The 13,267-nt window shown below is 37.4% G+C and overlaps 1 protein-coding gene and 1 long non-coding RNA gene across 3 annotated transcripts in view; one reads left to right on the top strand and one right to left on the bottom strand.

Annotated features, from left to right (window-relative positions):
* NFATC3 (nuclear factor of activated T cells 3) overlaps positions 1–13,267 on the top strand; it is a 66,226-nt gene that overhangs the window by 23,500 nt on the left and 29,459 nt on the right. For both annotated transcript variants that reach the window (XM_027467153.3, XM_027467152.3), the window contains exon 3: positions 717–879. In XM_027467153.3, the coding sequence (XP_027322954.1) occupies positions 717–879 (163 nt within the window). The remainder of the gene's footprint in view (positions 1–716; positions 880–13,267) is intronic.
* LOC140003520 (uncharacterized) lies at positions 3,363–11,775 on the bottom strand. The gene is made up of 4 exons (XR_011812326.1): positions 11,596–11,775; positions 8,289–8,410; positions 7,324–7,451; positions 3,363–5,379 (listed from the first exon to the last, which is right to left on the bottom strand). It is a non-coding gene; the product is annotated as an uncharacterized lncRNA (long non-coding RNA).

Below are 13,267 nucleotides of genomic sequence, written 5' to 3'. Positions count from 1 at the left end.
AAAAATGGTGATACCATGAGGCTTATTTCCCTTAGAGTTTTTCATGTTACTTCTATTGCTGCATTTTTTTCCTCCTCCCCTGGAGCAATTTTGCTACTGGGTGTAAGGGTATATAATCCATGGATAAGCTAAGCATGCTCTTTAGGTGTGTTTGTTGCAGTAAGTCTTTATGCTTAGACAGGACTACTAGTCTTAAAAGTTTGAATCATCGGGTAGTGTTCATTTGAATGATAGTTAACAAAGTTCAGCGCTTTACAATCTTAAAGTAACTGTCTGCTTTATTATTTTCAAGTATTTTTTAAAACTTAATGGTTTAGGAGATAGATTTAAACTCTTCCCTTTAGTACCGCTTGAACTTGCTTGTTGATAAACTCAAGAATAAAAACATAAAATAAAAGCATTATGGAATAATGCTGGTAATGCAAGGCCTGCAGTACTTTTCTTTCAATCAGGGATTGGAAGGAAGAAATACAGCACTACATTAGTACACACCAAAAATACCATCCCCCCCCCCCAATGTTTAATTGAAGATTTTAATGCACCAGCAGACTTCGGGAATTTTCAAGAAATAGTGCTAGGCTAATAGCTATTCTAATTTGGTAATTGTGTGTTAGGAAAACAACATGATTGTCTGTATTTATGGAGAAGTTCCTGTGATTGTACCCTGGCCAAATGGCATATTACATTTAACCATAGTGTGCACGTCTTGATTGCAGCACATCTTCGTTGCCACCTCTCGACTGGCCTTTACCAAGTCATTACGGGCAATGCGAACTGAAAATAGATGTCCAGCCTAAAACTCATCACAGAGCTCACTATGAAACAGAAGGAAGCAGAGGAGCAGTAAAAGCATCTACCGGAGGACACCCTGTAGTGAAGGTAGGAAGTCTGACTTTCCCGAATCAAAGATAACTTTCTCTTAGCTACAGTTACTGGTATTTACAATGCCATGAGTCGTTACCTTCTTTGAAGCTTATATTCCTTCCTGGGTAAGATTTTCCCCTAAATATACCTTGTGCAATACAAAAATTAGTTCAGATTTGAACTGTTACTCTGTAAGGGCAAGCAAGACTTGTTCCCCTTCCTACCCCGCCTTGTGTCTTGTCACTGTTTCCACTGCTTTAACAGAATCAAGCAAGCTTTATTGTCTTTCAGAACAGTTTTGTTCAGTACTGAAACTGATCTAAATGCAGTAGTAATGCAGGCAACGGTTCCCCTCTGACTAACAGAGGGTGGTGGTACACAAACTTTTGATACGTGGTACTGGTCATTAACAGTTGCTTTGACTGGGTTCCTTTGTTCACGCTAAACATTTAAAGTACTAAAGACATCTAAAGCGTAGCATATAAATACTTGGCAAACACCATCCAATTCTTGTTGAGCTCAGGGACGGATGTAAGGTCCTGGTAAATTAGGTTTGGCTTTAATGTGAAAGCTTTGCCATCATAATCTCCTTTGAAGAGAAAGAAGTGTGGCTTTGGTGTTGTGGGTATAAATAACTGTGTACACAAGTTGTGTTGTGCTCCCCTCTGAGACAAGGTGTGCACACATCTCCTACCCTATGCTAGGTCGGCTTCTGGATTAGTTTACTGGTAGTCACTTATGTCTCCTTTAGTACCTATGGTGCCAGATAGCAACAGAACTGCCCTCTTTCTCACTGGACACAAGGAAGATTGTGCTGGGGAATCATGGGGTTTGTTAAGATTCCTTGATTTGTGAGTTTGCCACATCCTTGGCTGAAAGCAATGTCTCTTCACTTATTCACCTTATCTGTCAAAAGAAACAACAGCTATAAAGGATAAATGGGGGGGGGGGGGAGAATTAATCTAATTACCTTAAGGTTACCACAGGTCTGTTTCTTCTCCCAAACCCAGGATACTTCCTGTTCTTTTACAGGAAAATGGCAGTCATGGTTTCAGTCCTTAGTGTTTTACAAGAGCAATCGAGGAATTAAAAATGTATTTGTTATATTAGTCCCATTCCAATAGTTTAAGTAACTTGTTAGTATTTAAAACCAGACTCAAAAGTGGTAATAGAGTTGGCATAATCAGTCCCTATTGTTTCTTCTACTCATACTATAGTTTGTTAGCTCAAACTATATTATCACTCTTTCTCCTTATACTTTTTTATTCCTCACTGGAAAGCAAATTCTGTCATGCTTTGTAATTACATCAGTTTTGGAAGAGCTCTGAAGTTACACATGCATAAGTAAAGATGTACCAGCAGAATTTAAATGTATTGGACTGTCTGTTCCTTTCTCCTTGTCTAAGCAATCTTTCTAAGCTCTTCAACTAAAAAATTTCTTCTCCTAACCTGACACCTAGTCGCATTCTTCAGGCTATTTATCCAACTCTGTTTCTGCTCTGATACCTTACCTTGATTTTTTTCATTCCTCCTGTTTTCTTCTTAGGACTCTTTTTTTGTCTGTATCTTTCCTTTCCCTCCCTCGAAAAAAAGGCTGGATCTCTTCATCACATCTCTTCTTCCTTGAATAGTTTTCATCATCCTTCCATTTTCATTCTTAATCTAAGCTCTTCTTCCAGCTCTCATGTTCCCTACAGAGTTTCTCAGTGTTCTCCTGGTGACAACGCCACGGTGCAACCAGCTCAAACCTTCTGTTGTCAGACCTGCTAGATTTCTTAGCACAGTAGAGGCAATGATTGAATACACAGCAGGGAAGTAAGTCTGTGCTGCATACTAGAGAAAAGTGAGGATGCCTGAGCTAGGCTGGAATCTGAAAGTAGTTGCCAGGGCAAATTTCTTCATGTGGAGCATTGTGTTTAGTTGCTGGAGAACAAGTAGATACAATTTTCACATGCCAAGGTGCTGGCACTGGAATTTAACACATCATTAATGAGGATAGAATCTTGGGAGATTTTAGCTGCCAAAATAAGTCTCTGCTGAGCATTTGGGAACTATTTTTTTTTTCCACCTGGGTTTTTACATCTTGCACTAATATTTGTTTTAAAGGAACTTATTTTGCTGATGGTTATAAAACTTGACAAATATATCTAGGCTTCCTTTTGCTTGCAAAACCAGATGCTTTTAAATTGTAGTGGTAGATGTAAATTAGAAAGAAAAAACACAGATCTGTATTCTATGTGACTTATTATTTTCAAAGATCTTTATTCTAATTAGAATTGTGAAATACCTTGCTATTACAAGAATGCTGTTTTAAAAATGGGCGTAGTATTTGTTTGTTTCACAGTGTCGTGCTTAAACACATGCATGGTGCTACGTCTCTCAATTAAAATGACTACGAATGCAAATCAATATTCTATTTTGCAATTTCGTCTCTTCCAGCTGGATTAGAAATTAATTATTGTGCTTGTTGGGAGAGGAAGTTGTTATGAAACAAAACAAGGATTTGAATTAACTTTTTATTTGCTGCTGGTAAAAACAGTATGCTGAGGACCAAGTTTGGTGGAAAGTAAACATTAAATAGCTGTGAGTAGACATAAATTACTCAATTTAAATATAAAGATGCAAGCTTTTCCAGCACTTCCAGAAGGTTATTACACAAATGCACTTCACAATACGCATTGCTATTTGTATCTGACTTAACTTCTTTCTGTTTGGTGCTCTTGGCTTTACAACATTCAGTTCTGTCCATGTGGGTGATCATTGCAAAAAAAAAAAAAAAAAAAAAAGTACTCGGTGTTTCCTTGTGCCTGTAAGTTAACCAGTGTCAGAGACAAGAAAGGATGTGCGTGCCTCAAGGCCTATGTGCTTTTCCTTGCTACAGAGTTTTTGTTGCTTTTGCACAGTATTTTATAGGGAGAACATTTAATTTCCAAACTGTGGAACCTCTGTAGTTCTGCACGTGCAGTTGATGTGTTATTTAAAATAAAGATAGTACATGGCTTCAAGCCATTAATCTATTAGCGTATGTCATTAATCTATTACTAATACTGTACTGTACCTGTTGCTAGGAGACTAAGCTTCTGACAAATTTGGCATCATCTGCTGTGAGTACATTTAATCAGCTTATTTCCAAATGTGAGGAAATGAAATGAGTTGAGCATCATGTTTTGTTTTGTAAGTCCATTGACTTCAAGGAAGCGAATTGTGTGCTGAAATTCTACTGTTTTCGTTTTTTCAATGGCAAAACATTCAAAATAGCAGATAACTGTCATTTTAATCTGTGCTTGCTTAGGAGTGTGTTCCAGCTAATCCGTGTCATCTGGCACTACTTATTTTACCTGTTAAGAAAAATTGCAAGATAAGGCTGACATTTGTCACAGGGAAGGAATAAATAACTTGGCAGCATGGTAAGCAATGGGAAGGGTAACGTTTTGAAATTCTCTCATCCAAACTGTGGGGAAATCTTGTGTTGCGTAGTCAGGAGACAGAGAAGGCCTCTGAGAACTGTCTACCTAATTCAGTAGGTTAAAGTACTTATTCTACCCATCTAAGAAGCCTTTTAAATAAATAGCTGTTACGTTTCATCTAACTCTTAAATGAAAGTTTGTAATTCCTTGAATTTCTCACCCTTGTGCCAGGTCAAATTGTACATAATTAAATAACGTTTGCATTTACAATTTGCTGGAGTGAGATTTAACTGTTTTCTAAAAGGGTTAAGGTTTTTCATGAGACTTCACTCGGATAATGGTTTTTAAGCATTTTAGAGCAGGCAGGAACACAATAAGGATCTCTCATGGATAGTTTCTTGCTTTTGTATTTTAGCTTCCTGATCTAAAATGACTTGTTTCATTTAAAAAATAATTGTATGTTGTGTTCCTGCAATTCACATCAGCTTCTGCAATTTGCTGAGTTCTCTTAAGTATTTTAAATTCGATGCTATCTTCTAGTAGGAAATTCCACAAGCTGTTGTGCACAACAAATATATTAACCTTATGTCCTGTTGCTGTTGAGGAAGGTGATCTCCACGATAGTCTTCTTGATAACCTTGCAGTGAGATTTACTGAGGGGCAGTGGAGCTAAGAGCTCCTTGTTCTGCACGCAAGGAGGATATCTGTCCTGTGGTGAGTTACCACAGAAAATTGGGGCAAGGGTACCTATTAGGAGTTTGCCTGTACCATAAGTCTTCTTGCCATACTTCAATGGGCTCAAGGGTAGGAGCTGTTCATCTCTGCCATAAGCCAAATTTGCACAGTACTTGATTCTGCTGCAACGGGAGAATCATGCAATCATCATGCAACCTATGGACTGGTCAGCAGTCCTATGGTTGAGGAAGGATATAGAGAATGGTATACAGACTGTTTTTTCTGTGTCTTATGACCCTTCCCTTCTTCCCACCTTCCATTTTTTCAGTTCTTATGTGTGCTTTTTTTTTTCTTTGTCTCAAGTCCTTCCCTTTATTCATACATCACCAGAAGGCAGATTCTAATCCTAGTTCTAATTGTTGGTGACAACAACCTGCAAATAAATGCAGAAGGTAAGTCTCAGCCTGTGTGAGCCATGTAATCAGCTCTTAGAACCCCCCCCAAAATAGATAGTAAAACCCATCCACATGCATCTAATAGATGTTTGAACACTTAATCAATACAATTATTATTTACATATTAACATGGAAAAAATGAAAATGGCATACTGGATCAGTAATGACATGGTTGTCTGCTTCTTGTGTTGTTGTGGTTACTAAGATGAGGAAGGGTACTATTGAATTATTTTTCCAAGTAGAATTAGTTTTTTTGTTTTGTTTTTTTTCAAGTTACATGGGTTTTCCTGGAAATGCTCATCTGAAAAGCTGTCCATAGCGTAATTTGGCACTGGGAATTGGAGGTTCAGAAATAGCACGATTTCTTGTTAGTGTAGCGCTAACTGAAGATGGGTTGTGTATGGTGATGGCTAGTTAGATGTGGCCAGTAATTCTGCACAGCGTGAAGTTGTAATGTTAGTCTAACACTATTTTAGTTGTGATTTGGTCTTCTGTTGGTAGCATAGAATGGGACAGGACTCTGAGCTGAAACACTCCTCAAAATATGCCTGAAATTAGCATCTAAATAGTCAGGCTTGACTGCAAGCAGTGAGCATGGAAATTTGAGATTTCAGAAACAGAAAAATCCAGGTTCTTAAACCTTGAAGGATGTTCCGTACGTTGAATGGCCAGATGGTATCATGGCCAGTAATGCACTGCTATTTTTGGCTTTGGTTCTCTTCAGGACCTATTTGTCTTTGTGATGACCTTTAAAATGCTGTTAAACCTGGACTTGTGCCACTATGTCTAGTAGTTTGTTAACACTTGTTGCTTTCGTACCTCATTATTTTTATTTTTCAGAATTGCAGAGATCTATACTATTTTAAGGTTTTAAGTCAGTCTACTCAATGAGCTATTAGCAAAAGAGGAAGGAGGATGCTTCTCTGGTGTGCATGCTTTTCTTTCCTACATCAGATAATCAAATGACTGAAAATAGTACCGTGCTTCAGGAAGGGGAAGTAGGTTGTTACAACATATTTAATTTTAAAATTCTACATTTAACTTTCTGTAACATTAAATCCTTTGTGAAATGGGAATGATTTTTTTTTTTTTAATTAAAAACACTTCCATCTACTGCTAAGCTTTTAAGTCAGTGGTTGGGGTATTGTCTAAGAGATCTGAATGGAGTTCTCTTCCATGAGTTTCGCCACTTTCCTGTGAACAGTCCACAGAAGATCATAGGTCAGCACTCATTGCACCTCTGCAAAGCCACGAGGGGATGGCTGTGGTCAGTCTGACTTTCAATAACTTCCCTGAACTTGTTTTTATATCTATAGCTTGGTTCAAGCTTTTCAAAATGCCACTGACAATAAATTTAAGGCAAATTGCACCACTAGTGTTAGTCATTCTGTAGCTTTTGTTTCAATTTCTTGATAATCTTCATGCCTTTAGATCTTTTTTTATCACTTGCTTTTATTTCTAGCTGTTACTAGGTGTGCTGCTCAGTTTGGAAGAGTCACCCTTCAGCTTTTAAAATGTCAGTCTTCATAGTTCTGTTGGAAAGTAGCTGCAAACCAATCAAAAGTGAAATTCTTGTGGAGAAATGTCTGAAGAAAAAAAATTTGGTTCCTCAGAGCCATGCTCCAGTGCCTCTTGAATACTGTTGTCAGAAATAGTCTAAGGTTATGGGTCACATCTCCATTGTCTCAGAGAACGACACACCTCAAAGCCTTTTTTTCTTTTTTTTGAACTTTTATTATATTATTATGGGGAGGTTTGGCAGTTTTGTTTTGTAAACAACTGATTAAAAGTGGACTAAACCTTAAGTAGTGGAAGTTTTCTTTTAGGATTGTTTAGATTCCAGGGTAAATTATACCATATCTTCACTTCTGCAGTCTTCGAAAGTAAAAGTAAAAATACTTAATTCAGGAGTACAGCTTTACCTTCCTTTTATCTTTGCCTTTGCATTCATCTTGCTGGGCCTTTCTTGTCCTCTTTTGTCTTCTTTTTGGTGGCGTAACTCTGGGAGGTGTTCCAATGAACCACTGAAATACATCCAGCTGCAGGGAGACTACCGAGGAGGAGATAACTAGTTAGTCGTGCGCTTCGTGTCACCGTGTTGAAAAGCCTAGGACCTCACTATTGGAAGTAAAGGGGAAGGGTGGGCCTACACTTCTTCACACTGCTGTGGATTTCCTTCGCCATTCCTCATGTTTGAGCTGAGGATTTTTACAGGAATACTGGTGCATTTGATGAAGCTGGAGTTTTTAACCGATGTGAACAAAAGCCTTGATTATCACAGATTTTTCCCCTGACATGTCTTGTATTTCAAGACTATGCTCTATTTTTAGGGACATCTGTTTTTATGTAAAAGACTTCCTTCTAATCAGCCTACTTTACCAATCCAGTAATGCCATAAGCAGTAAATTAATTGTCCAAGGGGAGGGAGCACTGGAGTGGCAATACGATTCTTTTTTTTTTTTTCTTGATCATTGAAGGAAAGGCGCATAAAGGATAAAACATGAATATTAAACACAAGTAAAAGTTTGGTTAAACATGGCTATTTCCTAATGAATGCTGGAAAGTTTTACAGGAAAATTGCTTTGAAAATACAATCAAATGGGTCTTGGCACTGTCTGAAATGTCATTAGTATCTAGGATTGGTTAAGTGTACAATGTAGCTAAAGAAATGATTTTGCTTTATTTTTTCCCTAAGCTTTAGTTCCATTTTTTTTTTTTTGTCTGTGTTTTTAGTCTAAAAGAATAGCCAAGTGAAAGCCTGACATCACTTCTGGATTTAGTGACAATATTAGAGATTGGTTTATTGTAAGTAAACAAAGAGGGTTTGGGTTATTTTACTTTTCAGAAAAAGAGTATTTCAAAGTATGCTATGGTGGTCTGATAGTACCTGTTTTCTGTGAAGTGTGTTTTCTGTTGGATGTTCTTCTCAAGTCTTGTTGCAGCTCTTGAGAAATCACATGTTGTGGGTAAATAACATTTATATTTGAATAGAGATCGGTAATACTTGGCCTGAAACAACAGATGGAAAACAGAGAGAGAACCTTCTTAGTTTTAAAAAATAGACAGAGGAGGGAGGCAGAACTTCTAAATACTTGAGATTTTAAAGCCCTCTGACAAGCTTGCTGGGTATTGCAAGCTCTCCGTTAGCTCAGAGCATGGAACTGACGGCATATGAGCAACATAATGGCCCAATACAATCTGCGTGTAATCTGGAAACCTGCTGCCCTCGTTAGGTTGATGCCTTTTACTTAATGTGACTTGTCTGATTTCCTCAGAAAGGAAAAGATTTTCACCCCTACCACTAACTTTCAAGTGTAAATGCTGCTGACTTCAGTGATCACATTGATCTCTAGTGTTACAGTTGTTTTTTTCTAAAGGATTTTCTATACGTGCATTAAAGACGTATGAATGTTTTTGTAATATAAAAACACAACATCCTGATGATGGAATTTTTCTTATTAACTTACTCTCTTCATACATGCACCATAAAAATTGCAAACTAAGTATTGACATGCAGGAGTTTACTGAATGCATGTAGTAATACTGCTGGAACTGCTTTGGCTGAAGCTGTTCTGGCTTATCCTGTTGTGACCTTCAGTCTTTAGCCTTCCAGCTTTAGTTTAACTTACGCATGCACTGACCTTTGCTATGGAAACGATATAGAAACACAAAAACAACTTGGCTGAGTTTCCTCTGCAAAGCAGTGGGTGGTGTATCAGTATTCTATTACAGAGGAGGGTTTCTAGAGGTCAGTACTGACAGTGTGCAGTAACTTATTAGTTGTCTGCAGCACAGTGCTTGCTACTCCTGGGAAAGTGTTGCTTTTGTGTCTTTTTTTTTTTTTTTTAGTTAAAATTAATATTTTTTTATTTTTTTTTTTTAGCATGCAGCTCTAAGATTGCATAGTAATGGCATAAGTGCTGGAAGGCATGCATGGAAAAAAGCCCCAGTGCTCAACCAGTAGTTTAAGTTACCCTCTTCCTGTGTGTGAACTGTGACTGAATCTTGGACGGGCTGATATAGTAGCAATTTACCATGTGCATCTTCAGCGTGGTGGTGCCGCAGCAGGTTGTAGGTTGTAAAATAGTTCGTTAACTTACATGCCCATGAGCTGTGTAGTGACACTATATTCTTATTTGTATATATCATGGGTTCTCTACCAAGGTAAACTAAAGGTACAGACACCACAGCTTCACTAGGTATTTGAACAAAACAGTATGTATTCTTTCAAGTTAATTATGTAGGTATTTTCATTGAAGAAAAATTAGCATGTTTTTTTAACTTGCAGTTTTGCTGGTGCATTGGATTTCTTGTTTGTTTTTGTTTAATTTGGTATATAGAAAAGTATAGCAAAGTGCCAAAGGTAGTACTACTATGTGGTGGCTCTTTTTTTTTTTTTAATATATTATTAATATTTTTATTATTATGTTTATTTTCAAGCTGTAGTAACATAATTTCAGATTTCCATAGAGGTAAGGCTAGCATATTGGTGTGACGTAAATCAATCAGATTGCATTTCAAGACCATCATTCAGAAAATGCACCTGATATCCTGCTGATATATAGCTAATCTGTTGGCAGGGTAGGGAGCTTTTGTGTTTTCTGCCGCTTTCCACATCTCCAACATCTTTTGCAGAATAATGTTTGGAAACCAGGTCCTGTATGTCTTCCATAGCGTATCTGGGAAGGCATAGAGGGTGAACGTTTGCTCTAGCATAATGGAAGCAAAACCATTGTTAGAAACAGCTCTGAGCAATTCAAGTGTGATGTGCAGCCATAGAGCCTTATAGGCAACACCACTGCAACCACTGGCACTGGGTGGGCTTTGCTTCACTGCAGTAAGCTCCCACTGCCTCTGGGCTGCTGTAGAGGACAGGGCCTCCACTGACTGTTGACAGACTGGTGCAGTTCTATGAGTCAGTCTCAGTCTCTCATTGCTGTTATCTCTAGAACTGTTGTGTACGTATCCATTGCTAAGGATGGGGGAGATAGCGTTAAGTGGAAAGCAGCTTTGTCACAGTGACCCTGTTTGGATGTTACTTAACTTTTTTTAATAGCTCTGGCTTGTAATATATATAATTCCCAGTATGAGAGTGAATGCGTTTAACAAAGTTCACATTCAGGCTGTGTTTCATCATGTTAAGGCAGAATTTTAACTGAGGAAAATGGATGGTGGGGTCACAGTGTTGAGAGTTTTGCAAAAAGTGACTGCTGTAAATGCTAAATGAATATAAGGTCTTAATTTTTCTTTAGATAATTTAAATTATTGAAATTCATAGCTTCCAGAAATACTAATCTGTTATTGGGGAAAAAAAAATATTTTAGAAAGATATTGGAGCCCTGCATTGAGTATAATGGGTGTAGCCATAATTGATGAGAGGCCCCATGTTCCACTTTCTGCAGGATGATAATTAAGGGTAAAAGTTGTGATCTGGTTGTGCTGCTGTAGTTTACAGGTGACTCCTGACAGATGAAGAAAAACCTGAACACTGGTGGTGGTCATGGGAAGGTCATCGTCTCTACTGTAACATCTGTAAATGTCTGAATAGTGCATTTATTTACATGGGTATCAACACAGTCTAGACTGCCTCCACTCAGTGAAGGCTGAGGCATTGGTAGGGTTTTTTCCTAGATTTAGCTCTTTGTGCTGAGAACTCCAATGAGAACAAAACCATTGACATATTTGACAGAACATAAACCTGTGAAATGTAGAAATACACAAATAAATGAAATCATGTAAGAAATTAGTTGGAAATTTATCTATTATAGGGCAGGATATTGTGTTTGATAAAAGCTTCTGTGACTTGTAAAGATTGTCTGGCTTTTTGTGGCAGATATTTTTATTTCATTATACCAAGTGTCTGAAGGGGTAAGGAGTGTTAAAGCCAGGAAGAGATGTGACTTACTGACTGAACATTAAGTCCGTTTTTTCTGCTTGACTATGCACAGGTCAGTTCCACAGAGTAGTTGAGAGTCCACAGGTAGTTGGACTCAAGGGGGAGATGAAGAGAGTTGAACTTTCAGGACAGTTTACTTTAGTGTAACCTTATTTTTAGTCTGCATTTTATGATAAAACTGAACTGAGCTGACTTTTGAAAGCACAACAGCTGGGAAAGGTGCAGGGAGAACTAAAGACAACAGAATCCAGAATTCTTTCCCTTCAATCAGCTATGAAAAGCAGCAAGGTCTCCTTACTGTAGGAATGGTCTTGAGATCACCCAGCCCAGGAAAGTGATAGAAATGCTGAACTGTTTCCTTTCTTTCCCTTCAGTCTCCCACTGTGAAGAACTTGAAGATGGTATGGTCTTAGTGGGGTAGCTTTTAGGACCTTCTTACTCTTTTAAAAAAACAAATGGAAAAACAGAAGAAAAAAAAAAACACCACAGAATTACTTAATAATGCTGTAATTGTAACATACGTAATACATTAGATCTATCAAGCTTTTCTGTCAGCTCTTCAAGATCCATATGTTCTTGCTCAACAGCAGCTATGCGCTGTAGCTTATCTGGAGATTTCTATCTGCAGTATGATGGCTGTAGGAATTTTTAGATTCTGTGTGTGCTGGGGGAAAAGGGGAAGAACGAGCTTCATTTTTTTTTGTTTTGTTTTTGCTTATGATTAATCACAGTTTTCTCCATCTAGCATGGTCTAGATATTTGCTGTTATGCTTCTCAATCACATTGAACCAAAAATTAATGGACAGGAAATATTGACCACATGGTTGTATCTGGATGGCTTAATTAAATCTAGGTGGAGCATTACATCTTGGACAAAAGCATTCATGTAGATCTATAGTGGAAACTTTGAGAATGGCTCTTTCTTTGACATTACAGACTCTGAGAAACAACATTCCTGTCATTGATTGAGACAAAAGTTCTAATACAAGTGATAGCACAGGTAGGTGTTGTCATGGGTGTAGCTTTAACATAGGAAAGAGGCATTTGTTGGGTGTAGGTAAAACTTCACACCAGTTGTAGCACATCAAGATACACGCAGTGTGCAGTGGTGCTTCAGATGTCTTTGTGTGGGTGTGCTTTGTTTTTTGTACTGCTGACTACTGGTGTTGTTATTCTTGTAAGTAGGTTAAATTGACATGGGTTTTTGCATTTTTGTGTGTGTTTTGTGTTTTTTTTTATGTGCTAGTTCTGCAAAGAGCTTGGATAATATTGCTGTGCAACCAAGTAACTTTAAAGTCAAAAATATTGATGTGACAAAACCACATTTAAAGAGTGACTGTCTCCCCTCCCTCCATTTGTAACATAAACTGAAATTAAAGTCAGTGAAATATAAATGTGTTACCATTGCTGTTTAGAAATCATGTAACTTGCAGTGTGCATCAGTCTACACAAACTGCACGAATACTGAAGATCAAGTGAGTGTTGTGGATTTGTAAGACCTGTTTTGTAGGTCTCATTTAAAATTGCAGTGGGTAAAGGAAACTTGGGTGTTACTGTCAGTTATATTTTGTTTCCTTAACTCTTCTGGACAACTATGTTAGCAGTGTATAATCATAAAGCTAGCATGTTTTTTTTTTTTTTTGTTTTTTTTTTTTTTTTTATAGCTAGTTTAATTTATTTATTGAAGCATCGGTGTGTTTCATGCCTAGAATTACTGTTAGCTCAAACAAGAGGCAGTTTTGTGATAGCAGAGTGCATTGGTGGTTAGTCATATTTTAGAAAGGGAAAGATGCACGAGTTAACTTCTTTGGAAAAAAAAAAAAAAACAAAACTTGATAATGATTATTTTTTCATAAAGAAAATAATATTACTTGATTTTCTAGCTATGAATCAATTTTTCTTTACCCTAACATAATACATCTACATTCATACGACCCCTTAATAAGCTCACTAAATTGCATTTCATAATA

The sequence above is a fragment of the Anas platyrhynchos genome, chromosome 12 (assembly GCF_047663525.1).
Source record: "Anas platyrhynchos isolate ZD024472 breed Pekin duck chromosome 12, IASCAAS_PekinDuck_T2T, whole genome shotgun sequence".
NCBI lineage: Eukaryota > Metazoa > Chordata > Aves > Anseriformes > Anatidae > Anas > Anas platyrhynchos.
This window is presented reverse-complemented; position numbering and strand designations above follow the sequence as displayed.